The 26,946-nt window shown below is 64.3% G+C and overlaps 2 protein-coding genes across 4 annotated transcripts in view; one reads left to right on the top strand and one right to left on the bottom strand.

The window, feature by feature from the left end:
- LFNG (LFNG O-fucosylpeptide 3-beta-N-acetylglucosaminyltransferase) lies at window positions 1-26,932 on the top strand. Of its 2 annotated transcripts, XM_044746405.2 has the most exons (9): window positions 1-524; window positions 5,066-5,114; window positions 5,677-5,776; window positions 5,887-6,040; window positions 6,147-6,232; window positions 6,708-6,873; window positions 7,419-7,504; window positions 20,907-21,001; window positions 26,632-26,932. In XM_044746405.2, exons 1-9 carry the CDS (start codon window positions 96-98, stop codon window positions 26,700-26,702), a joined length of 1,236 nt encoding a protein of 411 aa, XP_044602340.2. In that variant the 5' UTR covers window positions 1-95; the 3' UTR covers window positions 26,703-26,932. The 2 variants fall into 2 exon arrangements, with proteins under 2 accessions (XP_044602340.2, XP_044602341.2); XM_044746406.2 differs by lacking the exons at window positions 20,907-21,001; window positions 26,632-26,932 and adding an exon at window positions 7,691-8,792 and having other exon boundaries at window positions 3-524.
- Window positions 15,673-26,946, bottom strand: part of TTYH3 (tweety family member 3) — a 38,481-nt gene continuing 27,207 nt past the window's right edge. The window contains exons 10-15 of one of the 2 annotated variants that reach the window (XM_044746403.2): window positions 24,781-24,873; window positions 24,433-24,569; window positions 21,897-22,070; window positions 21,284-21,359; window positions 20,442-20,542; window positions 15,673-18,864 (exon numbers count right to left, since the gene is read on the bottom strand). In XM_044746403.2, coding sequence (XP_044602338.1) covers window positions 18,849-18,864; window positions 20,442-20,542; window positions 21,284-21,359; window positions 21,897-22,070; window positions 24,433-24,569; window positions 24,781-24,873 — 597 coding nt within the window. In that variant the 3' untranslated portion in view covers window positions 15,673-18,848. The remainder of the gene's footprint in view (window positions 18,865-20,441; window positions 20,543-21,283; window positions 21,360-21,896; window positions 22,071-24,432; window positions 24,570-24,780; window positions 24,874-26,946) is intronic. The other variant, XM_044746404.2, reaches the window with a different exon arrangement.

The raw sequence follows: 26,946 nt of genomic DNA on the forward strand, positions 1-26,946 counted from the left end.
CCCAGCTGCACTCGCCGCCGGACCCGGGGTCCTCGGCGCGGGCGTGCGGGGCAGGGCGCACCGGGCAGGGCGCACCGCGCGGCCGCCACCCCACCATGCTCAAGCGCTGCGGCCGACGCCTGCTGCTGGCGCTGGCGGGCGCGCTGCTCGCCTGCCTGCTGGTGCTCACCGCCGACCCGCCGCCGCCCCCGGTGCCCGCCGAGCGCGGCCGGCGCGCGCTGCGCAGCCTGGCGGGCCCCGCGGGGGCGGCCCCGGCGCCAGGGCTGGAGGCGGCCCCGGCGCCCGGAGCGCTCGCCCGCGAGGTGCACAGTCTGTCCGAGTACTTCAGCCTGCTGACCCGCGCGCGCAGAGACGCGGGCCCACCGCCCGGGGGCGCTCCCCGCCCCGCCGACGGCCACCCGCGACCCCCAGCCGAGCCGCTGGCACCCCACGATGTCTTCATCGCGGTCAAAACCACCAAAAAGTTTCACCGCGCGCGCCTCGACCTGCTGCTGGAGACCTGGATCTCGCGCCACAAGGAGATGGTGAGGACCCGCGGCCTGGGCGGGCGGGCGGGCTGGGTAGGGGGGTGCCGTCTTGTCCAGCTGGTGGCAGTATCCGATGGGCGCCAGACTGCATCTCTGTCCAGCCACTGGGAATATCTGGGGGGGCGGTGACGTCAGTCCATCGCCTCCCAGCCCAGTTTGCCTGGTGGGGCCACTCTCCCCATGCAGTTGTGGAAGTGTCCAATGGGGACCCATCCCCAGCCAACTTCCAGAGCCCTGGATGGCATACGCTGACCCCACACCAGCCACCAGTGCTTGGGGTTGGTGCCTTGTGATGCTTCTTGCCCCCAGACATTGGAGCACGTTAATAGGGTGTTATTGTCTCTAACCCTCTCCAAGGCAGATTCTGCATGGGGCGTCCACCCTGGGGAGGAAGGCTCTTTTCCTTAGAGGTGGAGTGTGGGGTTAGGGTCCCTGGCTCTGGGCGTCCTCTTCCCGTCCCAGTCATTGCTGAAGATAATCTGGAGTTAGGGTGGGTGTTGGTGGGCCCTGGAGAGCACATCTCAAGAGAAACAGCACTGGGTTTCAGGGTCTCTGCTGGGGACCCTCTCCCCGAGGTGCAGGAGTCTCTGGAGCCGGGAACCTTGCGCTTAATACACCCGAGCTGCGCATCGACTTCCTACACACACATAATAAAGACACACCCCACTTTGAAAATCTCCCTCGAGGCTGCAGCAGGACGGTTGGGTTGGGGCGGGCGGGACGGACGGAGACAGAGTGTGGGCCCTGCAGAGGAAAGGGAGGCAGGGGAACATCCTGGGGCTGGGAGATTCAAGGAACCGACTGGGCATTTGGGGTGAGAGTCAGGGACCCTTGACTGGGGTCGGGGGTCAGAGCAGACCCCACACCTCTTCCACGCTGTTTAAACTCTCGAGGCCTGGGGCCTTCTGGCCTGGCAGGGCCCTTTTTTGGGGCAGGGTCCTGGCAAGGTCATGATGGGGGCTAGCAGGCAGGGTCCTCTCTCATCCCAGAGTGGGGAGGGGGCCCTGGGAACCCCCTGGCAGCCTCCTGGGAACGCAGCGTCCCTTTCCCAGGGGCTCAGTGGCGGGCGGGAGGGGTGGCGGGGGCCGTGGGTTTTGTTCAGCGCCCAGGCCGTTAGGATTCCCAGCGCCCGGCGGCTCTCACGCCGGCCGCTTGGGCAAGGTAACAAAGCCCCTTTCTCCAGCGGAGAAAGGCGTCCGGCCTCTTGTGTGCAGCTATGCGCTCCATGGGAACCGCCGCTGGCGTGCTGGCCACTCAGGTTGCCTGGCGATGAGGGGGCCTACGGTCCCCCCCCCACACATCCCTGACTGACAGCCCTTGTGGGGCACCATCCCTGAGCCAGGCACCCCCACCCCCAGGACTCTGCCTCCCTGCTGTGTGACCTGTGGCAACATTCAGCCGTCTCTGGGCTGACACCAGCTCTGAGCACCTCTCATCTTGAACGTTGGGGGCTTTCTCTAGTAGAAGGGATGTGGTCAAGGGGTCTCAGGTATCAGTTCCAGCTGAGCTAGGTGATCTTGGGCAAGACCCAGGGCCTCTCTGACCCTCAGTCTCCTCATCTCTGAAATAGGGAAAGCACTGCCCTTCCAACAGAGTGTTGTAAAAGAAGACTGGAAAAGCTGCAGATGCAGGGCATCAGCCCAGAGGGCACTCAGAGTGAGGTGGGTGCTATCACTCGCCTGGGCCCTGAGCTCCCAGCTGAAGGGCCACTCAGGTTTCCTTCTCGCCAGCTGACCCCCCACAGAAGAGGCCAAATCTGCCTCCAGCAATTAGTTCAGGCATCACAGCAAGCAAGAACCCCTCCGACGGGGTATTGTGGGCCAGGGGTCCTTGAAACTGTCACGGCAGAGGGTCCTTCTTTCCCAGCCCTGTGCAAGGGTGATTCAGACCCAGTCTGATGGGGGAGACTCAAGGAAGTCAGGGCTGTGGTGGGGGAAACCCAGAGAGGCTGTGTAAGCCGAGAGTGGGCATCTGACCTATGGCGGGGGGGGGGGGGGGGGGGGGGAGACTTCCTGGAGGAGGTGCCATTTGAGCTAGACTGAGAGTAGAAAATACCCAGAAAGGGCACTCTGGGCATCACGAACTCAAGCGTGACGGATGTGCAAGAAACTTCCAGCGACTGGAGTGACCCGGGGAGGGGCAGGGAGAGGTCAGCAGGGCCACACTGTGACGGGCCTTCAAGTCCAGGATGAGGGACTGGGCCTTTGGCCCACACGTTCCTCCCCAACCCGTCTCAGGAGCGGGCCAGGCTGCAGCGGCTGCCACCGCAGCGGCCACAATTGTTGGGGGAGAGCTTGGCATCCTGTGTTTCTTTGAATCGCAGCTCCAGGAACAATGCCGCTTCCTGTGGGTGTCCCCCCGCCCGCCCCCAGCCGGCCCTGCCGCCCTGGCTGCCCTGCTCTTCCTCCTGCAGCCTACTTGTCGTCCTCGGGGAAGCGGGGAGGGGGCCCCCGGGTGTGTGTGTGGGGGGGTCGTCTCCGTCCCTGGAAGGCACGGCCAGGCTGGACCAGCATCACCTCTGCCCCAGGGTCTGGGCCTCAGTTTCCTCACTCGGGTAGTAACAGTGCCCACCTCGCAGGGCCGTTAGGGAGATGAAAGGAGAGAATCAGTCTCTTTGCTTTGCTCTGGGCATGCCCATTGTACGGAGGGGGAAACTGAGGCTCTGAGCGGTGGGCGAGGCCCGGGGCAGCCCGTCCCCTCCTCTCCCGGTTGCTCTGATGCGCGGGGGCAGCGGGAGGGTGGGGAGGCCGGGCACCCTCGCACCACCACAGCCCCACCCTCCCCAGCACTCCCTCTGGGCGGGCGGCCTGGCTCTCCCCAGCTGAACAAAGGTGACTTTAATCTCCGTAGCCTTGGGCTGGGTTTTTAGGGCACCACCAAAGCGCGGGAGAACAGGCCTCGCTTGATCTCATTAAGAAAGCATTTTCCTTTTAATCCAGGGGCGCAGCGGCGCGTCGGCACCGGCCAGCCTCAGCCTCCCACGGCATTCCTGGGCTGCGCTGCCGGAGAGCGGGCTGGGGGCCGGGGGCGAGTCTGTGCGTGCGGGCCGCCCTGGGGTGTCTGCTGGGCTCGGGAAGGAGGGGGTGCCTGTGTGGATGGGGTGTAGATGGAGCCTGCCACCCCCTTAGCTCTAAGCCCATGACCCACAGCCTGTGGCCTCACCCGTGTGCCCAGATCTGGGGTCAGGCTGGACAAGCAGCTGGGGCCACCCAGGTGAGGGTGGGCCCCCCGGGTGGGTCCCCCAGGTCCCTGGGTGTGTACTGGGTGCCAGGCTTGCACATGCTGGATCCTCCCTCGGATCCATTCATACAGAGAAGGCAACTGAGGCCTGGCGGGCATGGAGGTGGCGGTCTCCTGCTGGCGCTCAGGCTCCCCCCCCCCCACCCCCCCGCCCCCATCCCGCCTCCGGGCCCCAGGCTTTGCGCTCGCCGTGCCTGGGTGCGCCCGGCGGCACGCGCTGGGCGGGCGGCAGAGGAAGGAACATTCTTCCCCGTGTGCGGACGGGCCCAGGCGGGCGCCGGCAGCTCCTGGCCCCGCCCTGCGGCCCCCCTTCCGCAGAGCGATCCTGGCACGGGTGGCCCTGTACTGGCAAAGTGGAGGCTTCATGTGGCCTTGGGCAAAGCCTGTCTCTCGAGCCCAGCTTTCCTCGCACCAGCAGCAGGAGGGGGTGCCGGGCCGTGTGGCTGCGGTGGGCACCGACCCGTGGGCTGGGCCCTGTGTGATTTCCCGCCTCCACCCTGCTGGCCGTCGGGGTCTTCACAAAACAGCCGTGCCGCCTCGGCTCAGAGGAGGTGACCTGCCCGGCTGGTCACACGGCCGAGGGACCGCAGTGCCGGGCCGCACCTCTGCCCTGCCCTGCCCGCCGGACCTCGCGCCCAGCCCGGCCCAGTTAACCAAGCCAGCTGTATGGTAATGGGCAGCGCGGCCACTCCCGCTTAACGCGGCCGAGTTAAGGCCGCCCGGCGCCCCTCGCGGCGCGCGCGGCCCGGACAAAGCTGGCGGACAATGCCTGGTGATTCATCCTCCCTCCGGGCCCTTTGTCCGCGGGGCCTTGGCAGCCGCCCAGCAGAAGCCTTTGTCCCCGACTGATTGAGACTTGGCTTCCCAGAGCCGACCTCCTCCGATGTCCCCCCACCGCCCTCTGCCCCCTCCCGCAGCCCGGGCGGGTGCTGTGTCAATAAGGGTGTGTGCCCCGCCAGGTGCGCGGGCCGGGCGGGAGCCGGTTACCTGGCGGGTGGGCGGGGCGCCCCACCTGGCTCGTGCCGCCAGCAGCTGCCGGGCGACCTTGGGCCCAGCTGTCGACGTGGGGGGTGGGGCCTGCGTGAACCCCAGCCCTGCTTCCACTCATGTTGGCACTTGAGCCCTGCTCTGTGCACAGGGGGAAACTGAGGCCCAAAGACGGGGTGGGGTGGTGGGGGGAGTGGGCGGGATGGAGCGGTAGCTGCTGAGACCCCAGGATGCCCAGCCCTGGAAACCCGCCACGGCCCAGGGGTGGGGCGCACAGGGCTGCCTGTTCAAGGCTGTGTTTCTCCTTCCAGACATTCATTTTCACCGATGGGGAAGATGAGGTCCTGGCCAGGCGCACGGGTGAGCCCAGAGCTTGGGGAGGTTGAAGGGGCTCCACTTCCAGGAGGAAAGGCTCCCCTCCGCCCTCTCACCCCCGCCCCCTCCCCCCCCCCCCCCCCCCCCCCCCCCCCCCCCCCCCCCGGGAGAGGTCACAGAGGCCACGGGCTGGGGAGTGCAGTTTACTCAACGGGTTTGCTCAAGGGCCCGCCCCACCACTCGGCCCCCCCCTAATTCTCATGCAAATGAGGCCCTTTCAGCTCCCCGGGCCCTTTGAGCTGATGTGGCGGCAACAGGTGGTCGGTGCTGGGAAAAAGCCGCCTGAATGGGCTGGGGCGGGGCGGGGACGCCCCGGGAAGGGGTTGGGATGGTGGAGGGGATCGCCAGGCCTGGTGTCCTGTGCTGGGGAGGGGGCTGAGGAGGGAAGCCGCTGCAGGGCACATCTTGAACCCAGGGTGCCCTGGGCCAGACAGCCACCCACTCTATCCTGCTCTGTCTCACGGGGGGCCTGCTGTGTGACCCCAGGCCAGGCTGCCCTCTCTGAGCCAGCTCGGACCCACTTACAGCCCCTTCCCCTTGTCCACAGGCAACGTGGTCAATACTAACTGCTCGGCTGCCCACAGCCGCCAGGCCCTGTCCTGCAAGATGGCCGTGGAGTACGACCGTTTCATCGACTCGGGGAGGAAGTGAGTGTTGGCCTCTGGCCGGGGCCCAAGGAACGTCCCCCGCTCCAGGCACCTGCTCTGGCAGTACCCGCCCCTGGCACGCCCTCCTGACGGCCCTGCCTCGCCCGCAGGTGGTTCTGCCACGTGGATGACGACAACTATGTCAACGTGCGGGCCTTGCTGCGGCTGCTGGCCAGCTACCCACACATGCAGGACGTCTACATCGGCAAGCCCAGCCTGGACAGGCCCATCCAGGCCACGGAGAGGGTCAGCGAGAACAAGATGGTGAGTGCTGCACCCACACACACCTGGGCTGGGTGGGGAGGAGGCGGGAGGCGCCCTCGTGGCTTGGGGTGGGGGTGGGGTCTCAAGACGTTGCCCTCTCCCGCAGCGTCCTGTCCACTTCTGGTTTGCCACCGGTGGGGCTGGCTTCTGCATCAGCCGCGGGCTGGCCCTGAAGATGAGCCCGTGGGCCAGGTGAGTGTCCTGGAGCACAAGTGAGGGTGCCCCACCAGCCAGGTTGCCCTAGGTCCCAAGGTCCTCCCAAGTGAGGCCTGGCTGGGTTCATCCTCCCAGCAGTGGGTGTCCCCAGGCTCACGTGCCCGGATGGGTTGAGTCATGCCCCGCCACTGGCCACTTCTGCCTACCAGGCACCAGAGGCTGTTAGCACTCAGGCCCATGCACCATTGGGCAGGACCCCTTCCAGCAGCCCCCACTGGCAGAGAATCCTCAGGCTGGTACAGAGGGGGGTGCTGTGCTGTGCTGGGGCTCAGGGAGGGAGGCAGCTGTGGGCAGGAGAGACTATTAGGGACACAGACGTGGTCTGCACCCTGCTCCCTGGGGGCACGTCCACCTTCTCTCTGAGCCTGGCTGCTTTGCTCTGTGCTACGTGCTGCCCGGCGGGCAGCCAGCTCCCGCCTCCACTCACCCGTCCATCCCTTCCCGCCCACAGCGGGGGCCACTTCATGAACACGGCCGAGCGGATCCGGCTGCCGGACGACTGCACCATCGGCTACATCGTGGAGGCCTTGCTGGGTGTGCCCCTCATCCGCAGCGGGCTCTTCCACTCCCACCTGGAGAACCTGCAGCAGGTGCCTGCCTCGGAGCTCCACGAGCAGGTGCGCCTCCCGCGGGGGCCCGGGAAGGGAGTGTGGACCAACAGGAGCCCAGAGGAGAGAGCCCAGAGGAGAGCCGCTGGGCCAGAAGAGGAGAGAGGAATGGAGTGGGGTGGGGGAGGAGGGTGCGGAGGGTAGGGGAGGAGGATGTGGAGGGTGGGGTCACATTTTTTAAACAGGGGGGTCAGAAAGGGCCCTGCTGTTGGCTGCCACCCAGACCCCTAATCCTCCCACCAGCGTGGACCCTGCTCAAATCCTGTTGTCCATCCTTCCCGTCTTTGTCTTCAGTGCCACACACCTACCCCGCACTTTTCGGGTCTTTTCCTGCCTCGGTGGATGTCCTCTCACCCACGGCTGGCAGCTCTCCCAGCCCAGCCGGAGCCCCCACTTTGGCCTTATTCCCGGGGTTTGCAGAGCGGGTGGGCTGCAGTGTGCCGTGGCCCACAGACCTTCCTTCTTGGGCCGAGGAGAGGCAGGAGGCAGGGCTGTTCCCTCGTTCAGAGCCACATGAGCGGCCCCTCCAGCATCCCTCCGCCCCCTCCACGCAGGTGACCCTGAGCTACGGCACGTTTGAAAACAAGCGGAATGCCGTCCACGTGAAGGGGCCCTTCTCGGTGGAGGCTGACCCATCCAGGTGAGGAAACTGAGGCCCAGCGTCCCCTGTGGGTCTGGTGGAGCTAGAGTTGGGAGTCGCTATAGACAGTGCCCCCAAGAGTCCTGCTCAGGGTGGCGCAGGGCCCCCCCCCAGTGCTGTGGGTCTGAAGATGGGCGCTCAGCACCCCCACCCCACACGGACCAGCCCCCCACTCTGTCCTCACAGGTTCCGCTCCGTCCACTGCCACTTGTACCCGGACACACCCTGGTGTCCCCGCACCGCCATCTTCTAGCAGCCACGGCTGAGACCCCGTCCCTGGGCGCCCCTGGTATCCAAAGGGCCCGGGGACCCCTGTGGTGCCGCCCTGGCCTTGGCATTCAAGGCTCCCCCAGGGCTGTACCTGCGTGTGCGCTTGTACTGTGTGCCCGACCATGTAGCAGGCTGCTGGGCAGCTCTGCTCTGCCCAGGAGTGCCCCTCGTCTGCCTTTCCGGAGCCCGTGCCCCGGCAGAATCTGTGTGTCAGAGGTCGCTCTGAGGGCAGTGTAATTATTGCTACTCTTTGCGGGTCTTGGGGCAGCGTGAGATCAGGGGCTGCTCTGCTGAGCGCAGGCCCCATGCTGGGGGCGCCTGCACCCTGGGATCCCAGCCCCAGCCTCAGAGCCCCCAGGACCACTGCGCCATGCCCCTCCCACTGAGCTCGGCGCGGGCACTGTGGCTCAGAGTGACAGCCACCCCAAGAAGCCCCCGTGGCCGTATGGCTCCCCTCCCCGCCCTGCTGGGGGGCTCTTCAGGTGGGGGGACCTCTCCGCCATCTTCCCTTTGTCTCCCTCCGTGAGGGGGAGTCAGAGCTAAGCCTTATCTCCTCTCCCCAGTGGAGAGAAAGTCGCCCATAGTGGGCGTGTCTGTACATATCGTGACAGTATTTTTTTACTGTGCCTGTTTTTCGAGAGGGGGTGGGTAAAAAGTAGGATGTTTTTGTCTTTGTTCTCGGGGGTGGGGGGGGGCGGGGGAGGGTGTTACTTTATCTTTTCTGTGGATCAGAAAAAGCAGAAGCCCAGCTTGGGATGATCTTCGTTGCTAAAGCTGGTGGGAAGGTCTTGCTCTGTGTATTTAAATGTGGCAGCACCCGGCAGCAGGCCCCTCGCCGCCCTCCTGCCTCGTACCTGTCTCCTGCATGCCTGGCCCCGGGGCTGTGTTTTGTCTTCTGTTTTTCTTTCTGCAAAGACATAGCTAGGAAAGCGAACCATAAGGGAAAAGTTCTCAGGGAATTGAAGCGTGGTTGCTATGGTGACTCCTTTGCTGTGAATAAAGGTGGTCTTTGGGGCAACCCGGGGCTCCTGGTCTTGGCTGGAGGAAGTGGGGGCTGAGCTGCAGGTCTGCCAGAGGTGCAGCAGGCGGTGTGAGTAGGGGGGTGCATTTGCAGTTCTATGGGGGTCAGAAGTAAAGAACCCCCCAAGCCGACTATCTGGGATCAAAATAGCTCCTTGCAGGTGCCTGAGAGGCGTAGCCAGCCCGGGCGCCCAAGGATGCAGTCAGGAGGGTCCCAGCTAGGGGGAAGCCCTGAGGCTCTGGAGTCCCAGCCTGTGCCAGCCTGGCCCGGTGACCTCCGTACCTGGCTTCATCCCTGTCACAAGCCCACAGAGGCCATCGTCCCATTTTGCAGATGGAGAAACTGAGGCTCGGAGCAGTTACACCCAAACTCAGGCAGCTGGGCTGGTGGGGTAGTGAAGAGCTCAAACTCAGAGGTCAGGTGGGCCTCGGATCCCGGCCTCCCCTCTTTGGCACTGCGTGCACCCCCTCCTCGTGAAAGGGCTTGGTGCCCACACCGACCTTGGGCTCGGCCCGCACCCCGACCTGGACAGGTCCCGGGAGAGCGGGGAGGAGTCACACAGCTCTTAATTTCTATGGAAAGCAGCTCCTCGGGGCCCTTTCTTCCTCAAACAAGGCTTTGTGGGTGGGCCGGAGGTGGAGGGGGCTCCAGCCCAGCAGGGGAACCCCGCCACCAGCCCTGGCAGGCACGGGCAGCCCTCGCTTCCTCTTTCTCCAGCTGAGCCCTAGTGCCCTGCGGCTGGCTCTGCTGGCTCCTGCCCCCACCTGCCCCTGCAGGTACCTGCTCTGTAGGCTTGGGCTGCAGGGTCCCTGTGACCTCCATGCCCCCCACTCTGGTCCAAGCTTAGCCTTATCAACACTCGGAAGCCAAGTCGTTCGAAAGGTGCCTCCCTTCCCCACGGCTGACCTGTGGGGGCAGAATGCCAGCCCGCCCCCACCAGACATGCTCACATACTCGGCACCCCCAAACTGGTGGCCAGGGAGGGTCCCTGCCTCCCAGCCCTTCCTGGTGGCTGTCCCAGCCTGGGGGCCGACTCGCTGGGGCCTGACCCCACCTCGGCCCTGCACAGCCCTGAGTCAGCAGAAGTGGTTTCCAGAAGGCCTCGGGGCAGCTGCCCCAGGGGGTGTGGGCAGTGACTGGGACCGTGGGAGGGAAGGAGGGCCTCCTCCACCATCACCCAGCCTGACCCCTGTCTAGGGGGTGCCCCCGGACTCGGCTGCCGTCATCCCCCGGCACCCACTGTGTGCCAGGCTGGGTGGAGATGGCGACCACATCTCATCGGATGGCACAGGGCCCATCCGACGAGGAAGCTGAAAATGAGCAGGAGGAGTCATAGCGGAACCACGGCCGGCCGCATGCGGGCAGAGGCCTGGGCCTCCTTCCTGCCCGGTGAGTCAGAGGGCCCGGCTGCAGACCCAGGGCCCCAGCGCGCCCCGGGCAGCTGGCATCAGCCTCGGCATAGAGCTGGCGGCCACGGGGCACAGGTGTGGAGTCGCAGCAGAGTTGGGGCCATCCAACTGTCCCATTGTGGGGAGGGGGCACGGAGTGGGGACAGCAGAGCAGAGAGTCCGGGGCGGGGTGGGGAGGAGGTCTTGCAGCTCCCGCAGTCTCCACCTCCGTCTGAGAAATGGGGACAGGTGTGAGGGCAGCTGAGTCCACGTGCTCTGCGCCAGGGAGGGGTGGCGAAGGAGCAGGGGCCAGCAGCGGGGCCCTTCCCTCTTCTAGACAAGTGGCGAGGGAGGCAGGGCAGTTCTCCCTCCTTGGAAGGGGAAGTGGGTGCAAGAGGGGTCCCACGGGAACTGGGCAGCCGGTTTTTTCCATCTGCTGCCCTCGGGGTGTGAGGAAGGGGGCCTTCCCGGAAGGATGAGTCATGGAGCAGACGGGGGACCTCGCTTCTCCCCAGGCACCGCCAGGGCGGCCCTGCCTCACCCTCTGGTGATGCACCGTGGGCATCTAGCCCCTCCCAGACTGCCACTCATTTGTGGGCTTCCAAAAACAAGAAGTCAAACCGTAGCCTTGGGGCTGCTGGGTGCTCCGTGAGGGTGGCAGTGCTCCCCCCAGCTCCCCGCTTCTGTGCTGCCAGGCGGGCCAGGGGGTCTGGGAAGGGCTGAGAGGGGTGCCAGGGTGCGGCCCCTCCCTGCTCAGTTGAAACACACTTCCTTTGACTGAGGCCATCCCAGCTGACTTCCTGGAAGAGGCACACCCAAGCTGGAGTAGGAAGGCTTTGTAGAGATGGAGCGGGGAGAGGAGGGTGCCCTGGGTCCCAGCACAGTGAGGGCAAGGGTGCCAAGGTGCGGTCCATCAGGGTGCCTGGAAGGCTGGAGGCAGGATGGCAACGCTTTCCGTCTCCATTGCTCTCCCCCAGCCTGGCCCTCCCAGCGGCAGGCAGCCAGGGCTTTCCATGAGGAGGTGCAGGAGGCCAGATGCTGGCCGTGGCTTCAGCCACTGTTGCCCTCTCTGGGCCTGGGGTCAGAGGGGAGAGGGGTGGCCAGAGCTGGCCTCTTCTTTTTGTCCGTCAGGCCAACCGGCTGGTCCTGCTGCGACCCCCGGCGCTTGCCCACCCCAGCCTCACCAAGTGTTCTGGGAGGTGACCCCTCCCCAAGCCCTTTCTGAGCCCAGGGCTAAACCCACCAAAGGTTCCTGGTACCTCGCTAGGAGGGACCTGGGGACCTGAGGGCTCGTTGTCCCGCCCCCTGAGGGTGCCCAGATTATGTCGCCATGCTGAGTTTGGGGGCTCAGACACGCCCCTACTGCCTCCGCCCCCTTCGGGCCTCGGGACCCCCTCCGCGGACAACCTGCCACGGTCCTTGGGCGCCGGCTGGTGGCAAGAGCTGGAGGTTCCTCTTCCAGCTTGAGTCGACTTTTCCCAGGACCCCCGCCCGGATCTAGGGGTGCAGCCCCGAGCTTGCTTCCAAAGTTCACATCACGGATCATAACGTTAGTGCAGGTAATGGTTCATGCAACGTGTCTCCTCTCAGGAGGCGAGCTTGAGCCGACTGCTGAAGGCCGCCCCAGGCCGCCCTCCTGTGCCCTGGCTCCGGGGCGGGGCTGGCCGTGCCCCACCCCGGCGGAATCCCGGATCCTCCACCCCGGCCCAATGACCGCTCGCCTCCTGCTCTACTGCGGTCACAGCTGAGCCCCAGGCCAGCAGCATGCGCTCCCTGGGAACTTGCTGGGAATGCAGATTCTCGGGCCACCCCAGCCCATCGGGAGCTCCAGGGTGGGTCCCTGCACTGTCTGTCCACCAGCCCGGCCCTGAGTCTCATCCTGACCACCCAGTGCCCCCTGCTGGGCACTGCCCTCACTCCTGGAGATGTTCCTATGGCCGCGGGGCGGGCAGACCCTTCTCTCTCCCTCCCGACCCTGTGGGAGGACCACAACATCTGCTGCCCACACCCCCACCTCCTGCCCCAGCCTTCTCCACCCCTGTCATGGGTATCCACCGGCCCCCTCTTTCTGGGGAGATTTTGGCTTCTGGCTCCGGCCCTTCTCTCCATGCTGCTCTGGCGTCCGTTCCTGGTGACTCTGGTGTCCATTGTCCTTCCCACACCCTTGGCCTCCCCTCCCCCGACACCCTGCCTGCCTTGGTCCCCACTCCACTGTCACTCCCCAGACCTTGCAGCACCCCAGTCTGCCTCCACCTCCTGTTTGCCCAGCTCCCTCCCTCCCCTGTCCTGACCCCGACCAGATCCCTCACCACACCCCTTGCAGGCTCATCCTCCCCTGGCCTTAATCCCAGGTCCAGTCTCGACCTTGAGCTCACTTTCACCTCCCCTGGCTCTCTCGCTTCCACACTTTCGGCCAAGCCTGCAGTCTCCGACCTGTGGCACCGAGCCCTCTGCCTCCTCGGCGCCCGCACCTGGGAGGCTGGAGGGAAATGCTCCCCGCTGGCTGGCCAGTCCCACCCTGAGTTCCAGACCAGGAGCCCCAGGGGCCCTTGCCACCGTGGCTTTCCCACAGCCCCAGGTGACAGCTCGCACCTTCTCTCTCCCCACTTCTTCTTCAGCCTCCCTCTTGTTTCCTGAGACCCTCTGCCACCTCCACTCCGACTTCACCCCCGACCCCCCTGCCGGCTGCCCAAATGCTCTAACCACTGGGCCAGGAGGAGGGGGCGCGCTCCTGTCTATGGCCAGCCCCTCACTGTGACCTAGGTTGCAGCCCCTCTTGGCAACTCAGGAACATCACCCCACCATTGATCCTCCCCTCTTGCCTCCTGCATCCATTCCCTGCCTAGGGGATCGTTCCCATCAGCCTACCCGACATGCTGCTAGTTCCCGTCTTAGTGCGCACTCACACACACACACACTTCTCCAGGCCTGCCCCTCCAGCTATCGCTCTGTTTTTCTGCTTTGCAGCTAAATTCCCCCAAAGGGGAGTCACTTCTTGCTGTCCCCAGGTCTTTCCCTCCAGCCCCGTCCCTGCTCTCCTGAGCCAGCTATCCGGCTTCATCAGACCTGTTCTTGTCCAAGACGCCAATGGCGTCCATCCAGGTCACTGAATCTGCCGGTCACTTGCCAGTCCTCGCAGAATCTGGCCCTCAGCAGCATGTGATGTGGTCCCTCATGCCTCCTTGACCCTGTCTTCATGTGGCTCCCAGGACACCCACTGTCCCGGGCTTCCTCCCACCTCACTGGTCACTCCCTCGCCCTCCCAGACCTGGTCCTTGGTCCTGCTCTCTCCTCTTCAGCACCCAGTCCTTGGGGGATGTCACCCTGCCTCGTGGGTGACATTACAGTACCTATGCCAAAGACTCCGGCCGACCAGCGCCACCCCGAGCTCTCTCCCGAGTCCCAGGCTCGTCCATTCTGCCACCTCTCCACACCTGCCCTGGGGTGTCTAACGGGCTCCTTAGGCTCAGCATGTCCAAAACTGGACCTCTGACCTCCCCCGATCCCATTTCAATTTATGACAATACATGCCCCCAACAGCTCAACCCACACCCCACACCCCACACCCACACACAGTCTGCTGGGAAGTGCTGTGGCATTGCTTTCCAGAACCCAAACCCTTCTCACCACTCCACAGCTGGCCAGCACCCTGGCCTGGGCCGCCCTGAGCTCTCGCCTGCATTGCTGTCTCTAGCTTCTGCCCTGGTTCCCTTCCCAACTCAGCAGCCAGGGCGATCGTGTTAAAAGTGAATGTGAGGCCATGTCAGTCTGCTCAACCCCTCCATGGCTCCCACTTCTCTCAGAGGCAATGTCAAAGTCCTTACAAGGCCCACAGGCCCTCTGCCATCCCCCCACCTTAGCTGCATCTCCAGCCACTCTCCCCCTTGCTCCCTGCACTCCAGTCACCCTCGCCTCCCTGCTTGAATGCACCAGGCACGTATCTGCCTCAGGGCCTTTGCACTGGCGGTTCTCGCTGCCTGGAACCCTTTCCTCAGATATTCTCGAGACTAGCTTCCCGTGGCAGGCAGAATAACCGCCCCCAAAGATGTCCATGTCATAATCTCCAGAACCTGTGACTATGTTACCTTACATGGCCAAGGGGACTTTGTAGATGTGAGTAAATTAAGGACCTTGGGATGGGGAGATGATCCTGGATTATTTGGGCGGGCCCAATGCAATCGCAAGGGTCCTTACAAGAGGGAGGCAGGAGGGTCAGGGTCAGAGCGGGAGATCTGAAGGTGCCACATGGCTGGCTCTGAGGATGGAGGAAGGGGCCATGAGCCAAGCAATGTGGCAGCCTCTAGGGCCGGATGTCGTTGTACCCTCCCTGATGCATAGACAGGGAAACTGAGGTCCGAGAGGGTGGGATGTGCCCGGGGTCTTTCCCTCGTGGCCCCCGGCCTCTCCCTCCAAACATGGGCTTTCTTGCCTGGGCCCAAATGTCCCCATTTATGCTCCTTAACCATGTGGTGCCCAGGAGTCCCAGAGCTGCAACCGTCTCCACCGCTGGGGGCTCAGTTTCCCCCCTTCAGAGCTCATCTCTCCTGGGCCCCCTTTGGCTGGGAGCTAGTCGATGGGAGACCACTGGGCCTGCTGCTGGTGTGTGCTGGGAGGCAGGGGCTTTGCCCGGCGCCCCCTCCTGTGCCTGAGCCTGTGTGCCAGGCAGGGGACACAAACACTCTCCTGGTCCAAATGTGCCTCCCCAGATTCCAGGGGGTCCTAAGGGCCTTACTGTGAAGTGGCTTGGTATCGCCCTAAGTGGGGATGGGAGCCCCCCCGCCCCCCCAGGGCTGTGTCCTGGATTATGTGGCACCTGCCAGCCCATTTCTCAGAAGAGAGCAAGAAGGGCCACGCCCACCTCGGAGGGCGGGGGAGGGTTCCTGTGCAGACCCCAAGGAAGGACTCCGGGGAGGCCAGGGCTGGGGGAGTGGCCCCGGAAGCACCAGGAACCCCGCCTCGGTGGGGCGTCGGGAAGGACAGGAGTTACCACAGCGGGGGCTCAGGAAGAGCTCCTCCTGGGGCCCACCATTCTCCCACCTGGCCCCCTCTAGCACCCTGCCCTGGGCCAGGCCTGTCACCTCTCGTGGTGGCGGGAGGGACCTCCGCACCCCCATTCCCGTCCCCTCAGGGCCCTCCAGTACATGTCTACATTGCAAAGAGAGGCTTTACAACGTCAACGAGACCACCGTCCCCTGCCCGAGACCCTGCGAGGGCTGCTGGGCAGACCGGACGCCCCGCCCCGTGGGGCCCCGCCCATCCTCACCCTCTCCCCGCCCACCGCGCCAGGCCCCGCCCCCGCTCGGCTCCCCGCCCACCCCGCCAGGCTCCACCTTGTCCCCTGAGGCCCCGCCCCTCCCTCGAGGCCCCGCCCACCCACGGCCCTCTCTCCGCCAGGCCCCGCCCCCGCGTCCGCGTGGCTCCCGGCCCGGCACGCGGCCGCTCTGCCCACAGAATTGGGGGGGAGCCAGAACAACTCAGGAAAAGAGGCCTGTTTTTTAAAATTTGTTTATTTTAAAACATGAAACCCAAGCTGAATAGAAACCACAGAAATTACATGGACGAGATTTTTAGTATTTGCTAAGAAAAATAAAGCCCCCAAAGAAATAAAAAATCAAACCCCAAACCCAGTTTAAAAAACAAAAAAACACACAGCGACAGCACATACAGCCATGGCCCTGCGGAGGTTGGAGGAAAATGAAGAGGCTCGGGCCTCAGTCCCTGCTCAGGAGGCTAAATGACAAGCGGGGGGGAATGGGGGTGGGGGCCGTGGGACCGGGTGCAAGGGCCAGGAGGGAACCGGGAGGGTCGGAGTCTTAACAAAACTATACCCAGATATGTTATATGTAACAAATATAAAGTGATGCGGCACACAACCATTACGGCTCAACAAAAAAAAACCCCCACAAAGGCCCTAGTCTCACCCGCCCCACCCACCCCTCCTGGGGCTGGCAGGGGTCCTGGGCAGGGAGGGGACTGGTGCTCCGTCTGCACTTGCATAGTGACATGGGGTGGCCCTGGCAGGGGAAGGGTCTGGGGCTTCCTACCAGGCCCTCCCCCTCCCCAACCCTGCCCACCAGGCCAGGGGAGGGGGAGTGGACACCTGCCCAGAGGGCCCTGCCACCTGCTGCCCAGCCCGTTGGGGGCTGGGCAGGGGCACCCACCCTCCATCCCCACAGCACCCCTACCCCCACGTGGTTAAAGACCACCCCCCAAGATGCAGCAGGGCCTGAGGGGCGCAAGGCCCACTGGTGCAGGGTGGGAGTGGATATGAAGAGGTCACCGGGATGGGGGTGGTTAGGAAAGGGGCCCGAAAACCCAGAAACAGAAAACCAACGGCAGGATGTGCTCCCTCTCCACGGACTGAGGCTTGGGTTTGAACCCCTTTTGACTCTTCCCCTTTTCCTTTATCCAACCTCGGTGAGCAGAGGGAACGCAGGTGGAGTCACAGACGGGGCAGCACGCGCACATGACGCACGGTGGACGCTGAGCACAATGCCACCTCCCATGCTATGTACATTCACATCGCGGCCCCGCCCGCCGGCCGCAGCAGCCATTTGTGCTTCTGAGCGGTGGCGGGGCGCACAGCAGCACCCAGCCAGGCTGCTGACGCCCCCTCCTGACCTGGGTGGAGCCCAAAAGAAAGACTGGGCAGGCCTCCTGTGGCCTGGTAGGGGACCAGAACAAGGGCCAGGCAGCCCCTGGAGCACAGGGCCCTGTAGTGAGGTGTGGCCATGTCCAGGGGCTCAGATTCAAGGCTCAGGGCCCCAGGCGCACCTGGGGCACCTCCATATTTGCCCACCCACTCCCCTCCCCTCCCAGGGCGGAGCAGACGTGGCTTGGCCCCCACCCTACCCACACTTTTGGTCCCAGACACCAGCACAAAGAAAGGGGGACCGCAGAGGAAGGGAAGGCAGCCTCCCCCAGGCCTGTCCAGGGAAGGGGTGCTGCCCCCTGCTCTGGGGGAAGAGACCATGTGTCTGTAAACTGCCAGGCCAGCTGCCTGTTCCCCACTGCGGGACCCCAGCCTGGGCCCTCACACGTGGCTGTGGGTGGTCCTCTGCTGCCCCTGGCCAGGCACACAGGCCAGAGCCCACATCCGGCCTGTCCATGTCAGGCTGGCTGGGCCAGGGCTGGCAGGGCACTTCCTGTCCTGGTTTGGGGGCGGCCCCACCCTCCACGGCAGGAAACAGCAAACATTGTACACTAAAGCCAAAAGCACCTTAGGGAAGCCTTGCTCCCACTTCACAGGCGGGCAGACCCAGGCCGCAGGGACCTCGGTCCTACAGCCCAAGGGACATTCGTTCCTGAGGACACGGTCCTCCTGAGGCAGCACTGCCCCTGGGGAGGGGTCTCCAGGCCCTCTGGCTGCCTGTCGGTCTACACGCCCCCCCCCAGCAGCACCCCAAGAAAAAACGGCTATTCCAGCCTGACTCCCAGCCGGCTGTCCTGGGCCTTGTCTCTGGCCTGGACTCAGGGTCATGCTCGCGGCTCTACCAGGGGCGTCCGCGGAGGCTGGGGTAAGGTTAGTGGTTAGTCCCAAGAGGGGCAGCAGGGGCCGAGGGCGCGTTCACAGCCAGCTCGGGTCCAGCCCTCGAGGCCGGGCTCCGGGGCACAGCGCCTGTCCTGGATGGAGAGGGAACCGAGAAGGCAGTGCCGCTTGGCCCGCAGCTTCCTGCCCTGGAGATGACAAATGTGGTTAGTGCAAAAAACGACCCAGACGGAGCTGCCAAGTCTCTGGGGTGGGGGAGGGGGTTTGGCACCAAGAAGACGGCCAGCAGTGAATGAGCGGCCTGGGCTCGGCGTGGCACCTGCTGTCCTCCTGCCACTGCAGAGGGCTGGGTGCCACGGGCAGGGCAGGCGCTGAGGGAGAGAGCGACAGTGGACAGGAGGCAGAGAAAGGGGGCCTCCCCGTGGAGGCTTCGGGCAGCCGTCAGGAGGGGGCCTGGGGTCAGGCGGGGCGAGAGGACGAAGGAGCTCCAGACACTGCAGAGAGAGGCGCATGGACAAGCCGCAGGAGTCTCCACGGTGGGGAGACAGACGAGCGGGCGGGCACACCGCCGTCCCCCAGATGCCCGGCACAGACAGGGCCCTGCGCTGCCTGCAAACCAAGAAGCGAGGCCCAGAAGCATCGAGGGCACACAGGAAAAGCGTCAGAGCTGCAGGAGGGAAGGAGCGGGCTGGGGTGCGAGGCCAGGAGGCTGCAGGGTCCGGGGGTCAGCGTGCTGCAGAGGGAGCGTCAGGGACACAGCACCGTCGTGTCCGGCCCAGAGCAGGGCTCTGGGAACTCGAATCCTCAGAGGCAGAGGGGCGAGGGGGGTGGGGCCGGGAGGGCCCGGGCTTTGGTGGCAGCGCTGCCACGTGTCCAGGTGTGTGACCCAAGGAGAGGATGCAGGCCCAGAGCTCTGCGTCTCCACCGGCCTGGGGCTCATGCCAGGTAACCCCACGCCCCTGCAGGAAGGGGAGGGGAGGGCAAGGGGCCGCAGAGGTGCCCACAGCGGGCCTGGCGACGTGCAGAGGGTCCGGCGGGCAGCACGGATATAAGCGGCAGTGCTGGCACGGGAAGGAGAGGGCGGTTGGCACGTGGGGCGGTGGCTGGCCCGGGCGGTCTAGTGCCCGCTGCTGCTGGAGTCGGGGCGAGGCTGGCTCGTGGCGAGGTATTTGGCTCTCATGCTGGAGGTGTACTGGAGGGAGACAGGGAGGCAGGCAGTCAGCAGGGTGGTGGATGCGGCCAGGCTCAGGCCTTGGCGGGGTGAGCCAGAGGGACCCCTGGGGTAGGACAGGCGCACAGCAGACAGAGTCCTTGGGAAGGGGCTCCAGCAGGGGCCCGCTGGCCCAGAGCCTAGCCTCCGAGGCCTGGCTGGCTGCGCCAGGGAGCAGAGGGCTGGCCGCCTTGGCGCAGGCGCAGGATGGGGAACGTCTCCCCTTCTGATGAGATGAGCACTCAGGCCCCCGTTGTGGGCATCTGGGCGCTAGGCCTGGCAGAGCTCTGCCCCCACCGGGAGCCGGAGCTCAGAGCCTCCCTAACTGCACCCCTCATACCCAAGCCCTGAAGGCCACACACAGGCTGCTTCCTCCCACAGCGCAACCCTGGCTGGGGGGCCAGGAGGAGGGCGTCACGCAAGGGTGCAACTAGGCTGTGTCCGAAAGTGGGTCAGATCGTCCCCGAGAGCCCAGACGGGCAGGGTCACGGGCCACAAGGATGAGGAGACCCCACGGCCACTCTGCCCTGCCAGCCCGGGAAGGAGGGCCCCAAAAGCTGCCCAGGCCCCTCAGGCTGGGTGGGAACCAAACTGTGGGCTCCTCCCGGGTCACAGAGGCAGTGACAGGGGGCGGGGGGAGGGGACGGCCGGCACATCTTGACCACCCCTCATCCAACTGGAAGCACGAGGGCCTCGCTTAGTGCACATGCGTGAGTGTGTGCTCACGAGGAACACACATGGAGGAGATGTGTGTGACAGCCAGGCAGTGTGCGAAGGGCCAGACGCCCATAGGCGATGGGGACGAAGGCCAAGGCATGTGCCATGTGCCAGTGGTAGGAGCCTGGCAGGGTGACCCAACAGCCACACACTAACCCTGCTGACCCCTGGGAGCTCCAGCAGCCAGACTCCCCACACCACAGTCCCCACATCAGGAGGGACAATGTCCCCTGGGCCCCAAGAGCCCTCGTAGAACTCTTGGCCCAGGAGAAGATTGTGCGTGCCCATCGGGCGGCCACGGAGGGCATGCCTGAAGGAGGAGCAGCAGGTGCCAAGAGCCATGTCATTCTGTGGACATGCGGCGGGGGCAGGGGACAGTGGGCAGCAGCCCGGACCCCAAGCAGGCATGCACGGCACCGTGTGGGGATGGCTGGGAGGAGCTTGCACGCTCATCTGCACACACTTGCGTGCGCTTCCAGACACGCAGGGCGGCATGAGGGCCGGGCCTGCTGGCCGCAGCCCAGGGTGCTCACTCACCCGCACTCTGACTCCTGAGCCCAGGCACCAAGTGCAGGCGTGCACGGGGGCTGGGTGACGGTCTCCTCGCTGGGAGGTGACACGAGGGGCTGGGGCCCCTGCAGCTGGGCTGGGGGTTCTCTGGAGGGGCTCACTGCCCCTGAGATAAGGACACCAGGCCCAGGGCCAGCAGCAGAGCTGGACCCACCAGCACTGAGCTGACAGTCCTGGGGCACGTCGGCTGGTGAGGGGTAGCAGGGAGCACGAGGCATGGAGGCACAGGTGGGTGGGCAGTGCAGGGCAGGGAACCCGGGGTGGATCAGTACCTGTCACTCTGAGGACACGGCCACCACAACGTTCGGGCACTGTCCATGGGCTTAAATTGCCAGCCTGCGTGGCTGCCAGAGTCCAGGGCAGCCAGATAGCGCTAGGAGGGCCCGGGGTGGGAGGGGCGCAGGAGAGAGAGAGAGAGAGGGCAGCCTCAACGCCAGGCGAGGGCCCGGCCCACAGCAGGCCTCAGGGGGGCCAGAGCGGAGTGCCGATGAGGAGGGCAGCCTGAGCATGGCAGGACAGCCTGGGAGCCCGCACAGCCCTGGTCCAGTCCAGGGCATCCCAGGCCAGCTCTGTGCTGCACAACGGGCATTTCTGAAGACAAGTGGCCTGCAGCCTCTCTGGCCCTGTCCTTTGTAGCCCACCACCTCCAGGAAGCCCACCAGGCCTCTGCCTCTCTGCAAACTCCTTCTGTTTGGCACCAAACCACCACGTCCCCTTTTCTGTGTCTCACCCCCAAGACCAGAGGGAACAGCAGGCCAAGCCAGAAGACCCAGGGGCCGATCCCAGGTCGAGCTCAGGAAGCCACGGACGAAAGAAGAGGAAGCAGAGCCGGGTAGGAAGAGAGAAGTCAGGGCCCCTCGGAGCTGAGCTGACCCACCAGGCAGGGGGCTCCTGGCTGCCCACTCTGGCCCCAGGGCACCTCAAGGCCGACTTGTGGGCCCACCCAGCCCCGTCTACTCAGCCAGACGCCCACCCGAGAGCCCTGGCTGCTGGAGCTCCCACTGCCTGCAGGGCCTGCACTGCTCGTGGGGCCAGACTAGACCACCAAGGGGGCGGGGCGGCGCCCCCACCCAGGCCTCAGGTCCCCCGCCCACCCTCCTGCCCCGAGACTTACTGAGGGCGGTGGGGACTCGCGCCCGATGAGGGGGGTGTTCTCACAGCGGGGGTTCTGGAAGTTGGCATTCTGGCTCCTGAGGCGGGAGGAGAGCGGCTGTGAGTGGCCACTGGCCTGTTCTGGAGCCAGGCAGACCTGTGCGTTCTTGTCACCACCCTGTCTGCAGCCCAGTAAGCAAGGGCCTGGGGGTCCTGTGACACCAGCACTGCAACAGGGCTCCGAGCGGACCCACGGCTGCCACCTGCCCGCCTTGGCCCAGCCAGAGACTGCCCCCGCCCGGCTGCCTGCTCCCCGCGGGTTGGGCCGGGCCCCAGACACAGAGCAGTCATCTGGCCGAGTGGCCTCCCTGTGGCCTTGACCCAGGTTTGCCCGGGATCAGCAAGCATTCAATGCCAGGCTGACCCCCACGCCCGGGCACCCCCGGGGAGGCCTGTCTGAAAGCAGCCCCCACTATGCCAAGCCCCTCTCCTTCCCGCTGGTGGCCCAGGCAGGATCCGCACCCTGTGCCCCCGTGGACATACCCGCTGGCCACACTGAGCCCCATGCAGCCTGGCCCGGAGCCTGGCTCCGCCTGTCCCCGCCCGGGCTGCCCCCTGCTCCTGGCACGACTCACATGTACTCGGTGACCGGGGCGTTGCTGACAGTGTGGGCCGCAGCCGGGATGCTGGTCTCACTGCCGTAGCTGCTGCCACAGCTGTACAGACTGGGCATGTGCACGCGGTAGAGGCTGTCGTGCGCCTGCCGTGGCCCTGGGGCAGCCTCCTCCTCCCCGTCCTCGTCGGGGCCTCTGCAGGAAGGGACACCAGCACAGGCTCAGGCCCAGACACGAGGAGCCAGCCCCAGGACCTACGGGCGTCAGCTCCAGTGCAGACGCAGCTGGTCCATCCCAGCTCGGCCACGTACAGGCTAGGGACTGTGGGCAAGTGACCCCGCTTCGTCCTCCGTAACACGGGGACACCCAGGAACCTGTACCCCGGCCTGCACAGAGGGATGCTGACTGTCAGCCTACTGAAACGAGGGGACAGGGCCCCTCCTAGGGAGACACGGAGGGCTGGGGGGGACCCTGTTTCAGCTTTCAGCTCCCGCCTGCCCCTGGGAGGCCTGAGCCCAGTCCTCCCCACGCCGCTGCCCTCTGGCTCTCCACCCTCCACTCCACCCAGGCTGCTGCAGGGCGAGGCAAGGGAGCCGCCGGCCAGGCCTCTGCTGCTCTCAAGCGCCACCATACCCTGCCTGGTCCCAGATGGGACTTAGGGCTGCACTGCCTGGTGGTGAGACACAGGTCAGCCAGGCCTGGGCTCACATCCCCCCTCACCACCAGCTGGGTCACCTCAAGCAGAGGGTCTCCTCGCTGTGTTCCTTGTGGTGAGATAAGCAGGACACTGGTAGCACTTGTCTGAGCACTGACTCCAGCCAAGCCCAAGGCTGAGCCCTCACAAGCAGTGGGCCATCTAGTGCTCCCTGACCCTGGAGGGTGGATTCTTATACCCCCACGCTACAGGGAGGGAAGTTGAGGCCCAGCGTGGTTACATGACTTGCCCACAGTCACCCAATGAGTGAGGGTAGAACCAGGATCTGAAGCCAGACCATGTGGTTCTAGGGCTGTGCTCTTAGCCACCCCCCTATAGCTACCACCTTAATCACCACCAGCATCATCACTACCACCACCACCATACCCATGCCCATTACTACCATCATCTCCATCATCACCATCATACCTATGCCCATCACCACCACGACCATCACCATCATCGTCACCATTACTATCACCATCATCATCACCATCATGACCATCACCGTCACCATCATCATCACCACTGCCACCACGGGCAGCACCACCATCACCATCATACCCATGCCCATCACCATCATGACCATCACCATCATCGTCACCATTACTATCACCATCATCATCATCACCATCATGACCATCACCGTCACCATCATAATCACCACTGCCACCACGGGCAGCACCACCATCACCATCATACCCATGCCCATCACCATCATGACCATCACCATCATCGTCACCATTACTATCATCATCACTATCACCATCATCATCACCACCATCATGACCATCACCGTCACCATCATCATCACCACTGCCACCATGGGCAGCACCACCATCACAACAGAAAATAACAGAGGAGAAATCCAAACCAAAGACAGAGATCTGAGCTGAGCTACTTGCCATCCAAGCTGGGCCAACAAGAAGCAGTCACAGCCCAAATGGGAAGGGAGCTAATGGGTCTGTGATATGCACTGTGGGGGCCCAAGAAGGGAAAGGAGCCTGGTACCCTCATAGAGCACTCATGCCAGTACTGACGGGGGAGACCTGAGGCAGGGGCCACCAAGACCCCTACTGCAAAGATAAAGACACAGCAGCCCCATGGGAACTAGCTGCCATCCTGGTCACCCACCTGAGTGGGCCATGGAGGCACGGCCACCAGGGTACTCCCCGCAGAAGCTCTGATTCCCCACAGCCAGCCAGTGGGTCCGCCACCCCCAGCCCTGCATACTTGCACCCAGGGGTAGGGAGACGGAGGAAACATTCTTTTTTTTTTTTGAAGATGAGCTCTGAGCTAACATCTGCCTCCAATCCTCCTCTTTTTTTTCCTGAGGAAGATTAGCCCTGAGCTAATATCCATGCCCATCTTCCTCTACTGTTTTGTTTATATGTGGGATGTCTACCACAGCATGGCTTGACAAGCAGTGCATAGGTCTGCACCCAGGATCCGAACCAGCAAACCCTGGGTCGCCAAAGTGGAACCTGCGAACTTAATAGCTGTGCCACCGGGCTGGCCCCTGGATGAGACATTCTGAGCCCAGCCAGTCAGAGGCGTGGAAGGGCATGGGGCGCAGAGCCAGCACAAGGAGGCAGGAGACCCTGGTTCTGCCTGCCTGCTCTGGTCTTGCGTGTCATGTCCCCTGGGGTGGGAGCTCCTTTAGGCTCAGTTTCCACCTGTGAAATGAGGGTGCTCATCTCGGACCCACCAGCCTCAGAGTCGCTGCAGAGGCTTGGAGAGTGTTAAGAGGTGAGGAGGCATCTGTCCCTGTCTCTGGGGACTAGAACTTGGAGGGGTCCAGAAGCACAACCTTGCATGCTGTGCAGCCTGGGGTAAGCTCCAGGACCTCTCTGAGCCCCTCACCTCTTCTGCTGCCAGGTATGAGGGACGCTGCAGACAATAGAGCTGAACATGAGGGCTGTGACGAAGGAGAAGAGGGCCAGGTAGATGAGGCCCTCGACGCCATCATAGCAGAAGCCTGTCAGGGCCTGCACGTAGTCCTGGGGCGGGGCAGGGATGGGAGAGACAGGAAAGCAGGATGAGATGGAACACGCCCACAGCCATGCCCGGCCCCAGCTCCTCCCTCCGCCCCCGGCTGCTCCTCCTGCCTCCCAACCACTCCCCCAACCCTGCTGCTCCCCCCGCCCTCTAGTCGATCCCCATGTCCCCCACCCCCCGTCGCTCCCCCCGCCCCAGGAGGCCGGTTCCCACCAGGTGCAGGCTGCGGCAGTCTACTAGGGCGGTGAGGTGCTGCAGGTTCACCTCCGTGCCGTTCAGCACCTCCTGGACTCGGAGCAGGGGGTCCTGGGGGCATGCACACGTAAGGTCAGCACTGTGCTCAGCAGGGGGACCCGAGCATCCACAGGTCTCCTGGGAGCCCCCAGTCTCCCTCCACCTCGTCCCCTGCCATGGAGACCACCCTCGACCCCGCAGTTGACCCAGACCCTGAGGACCCTGGGCTTTCAGAAACGAGGGCCCCAGAGTCGGTGCCTGGCCTCAGAGGGACTGCTGAAGACGCAAGGACAGCGAGGAGAGGGGCCCACAGACGTCTGCTTAGAGCGGACACCACTGTGTGTCCCTTTAGGACAATAGGAGGAACAGCAAACCTTCACGGGTCTCCTGAAGCAGGCCTGGGTCTCTTAAAAATAATGTTTTAAGGAACAACTAAAGACGGGGGGAAATTTTCATGGTATCTTGTGACAAAACATTATCCAAAATGCTCTGTGTAGAGCCCGATCCATGTGTGTGCGCACGTCTGCTGTGTGCACGTGTCTGCCGTGCCTGCGCATCTGCCGTGTGTGCCCATCTGCGTGTGTCAGCCGTCCCTGTGCACGCATCTGCGTGTGCGTGTCTGCCGCTGCACTCGTCTGCCATGTGCACGTGTCTGCCGTGTGTGCGTCTGCCGTGCCTGCGCATCTGCCGTGTGTGCGTCTGCCGTGTGTGCGTCTGCCGTGTGTGCGTCTGCCATGTGTGTGCGTCTGCCGTGTGTGCGTCTGCCGTGTGTGCGTCTGCCGTGTGTGCGTCTGCCGTGCCTGCGCGTCTGCCATGTGCATGTGTCTGCCGTGTGCGCGTCTGCCGTGTGTGCGTCTGCCATGTGCACGTGTCTGCCGTGTGTGCATCTGCCATGTGTGTGCGTCTGCCGTGTGTGCGTCTGCCGTGTGTGCGTCTGCCGTGTGCACGTGTCTGCCGTGTGTGTGTCTGCCGTGTGTGCGTCTGCCGTGCCTGCGCATCTGCCGTGTGTGCGTCTGCCGTGTGTGCGTCTGCCGTGCCTGCGCGTCTGCCATGTGCACGTGTCTGCCGTGTGTGCGTCTGCCGTGTGTGCGTCTGCCGTGTGTGCGTCTGCCGTGCCTGCGCGTCTGCCATGTGCATGTGTCTGCCGTGTGCGCGTCTGCCGTGTGTGCGTCTGCCATGTGCATGTGTCTGCCGTGTGTGCATCTGCCATGTGTGTGCGTCTGCCGTGTGTGCGTCTGCCGTGTGCACGTGTCTGCCGTGTGTGCGTCTGCCGTGTGTGCGTCTGCCGTGTGCGCGTCTGCCGTGTGCGCGTCTGCCGTGTGCGTGTCTGCCGTGTGCACGCGTCTGCCGTGTGTGCGTCTGCCGTGTGTGCGTCTGCCGTGCCTGCGCGTCTGCCGTGTGTGCGTCTGCCGTGTGTGCGTCTGCCGTGTGTGCGTCTGCCGTGTGCGCGTCTGCCGTGTGCGCGTCTGCCGTGTGTGCGTCTGCCGTGTGCGTGTCTGCCGTGTGCACGCGTCTGCCGTGTGTGCGTCTGCCATGTGTGTGTCTGCCGTGCCTGCGCGTCTGCCGTGTGCGCGTCTGCCGTGTGCGCGTCTGCCGTGTGCGCGTCTGCCGTGTGCGCGTCTGCCGTGTGTGCGTCTGCCGTGTGCGCGTCTGCCGTGTGTGCGTCTACTGTGCGTGCATGTAGGTCACCTCCACCTCACGGCTGACAGTGGCTCCTCCAGTCTCTGCCTCTTACCCCCCGTTTCCTAAGGACCCTCTGAGATCCCAGAATGGGTTTCAGGATAATATGACCTACGGTTACTGGCTGAATCGTGTCCCCCCAATTCATAGGTTGCAGTCCTAAGCCCAGCCCCTCAGCATGGGATGGCATTTGGAGATGGCGCCTTCAAAGGAGTGACTAAGGTCAGATGAGGTCACTAGGGTGGCCCTGCTCCATGAGGACTGAAGAGGAGATGGGGACACAGACACCACAGGGAACCACCACCAGCCCCTCAAATTCCTCAGGGGGTGCCCCAGCCCTGAGAATCAAGGGGGTGGGGGGCTCTTCCTTTGCTTCTACGTCTGTTTCCGCTAAACCCATTTTTTAATACAAACAGTAGGTACGACTTTTAAAATAAAGAACAGAATGGTTTGTAAAAACCCACC

The sequence above is a fragment of the Equus asinus genome, chromosome 14 (genome assembly GCF_041296235.1).
Source record: "Equus asinus isolate D_3611 breed Donkey chromosome 14, EquAss-T2T_v2, whole genome shotgun sequence".
Taxonomy (NCBI): domain Eukaryota; kingdom Metazoa; phylum Chordata; class Mammalia; order Perissodactyla; family Equidae; genus Equus; species Equus asinus.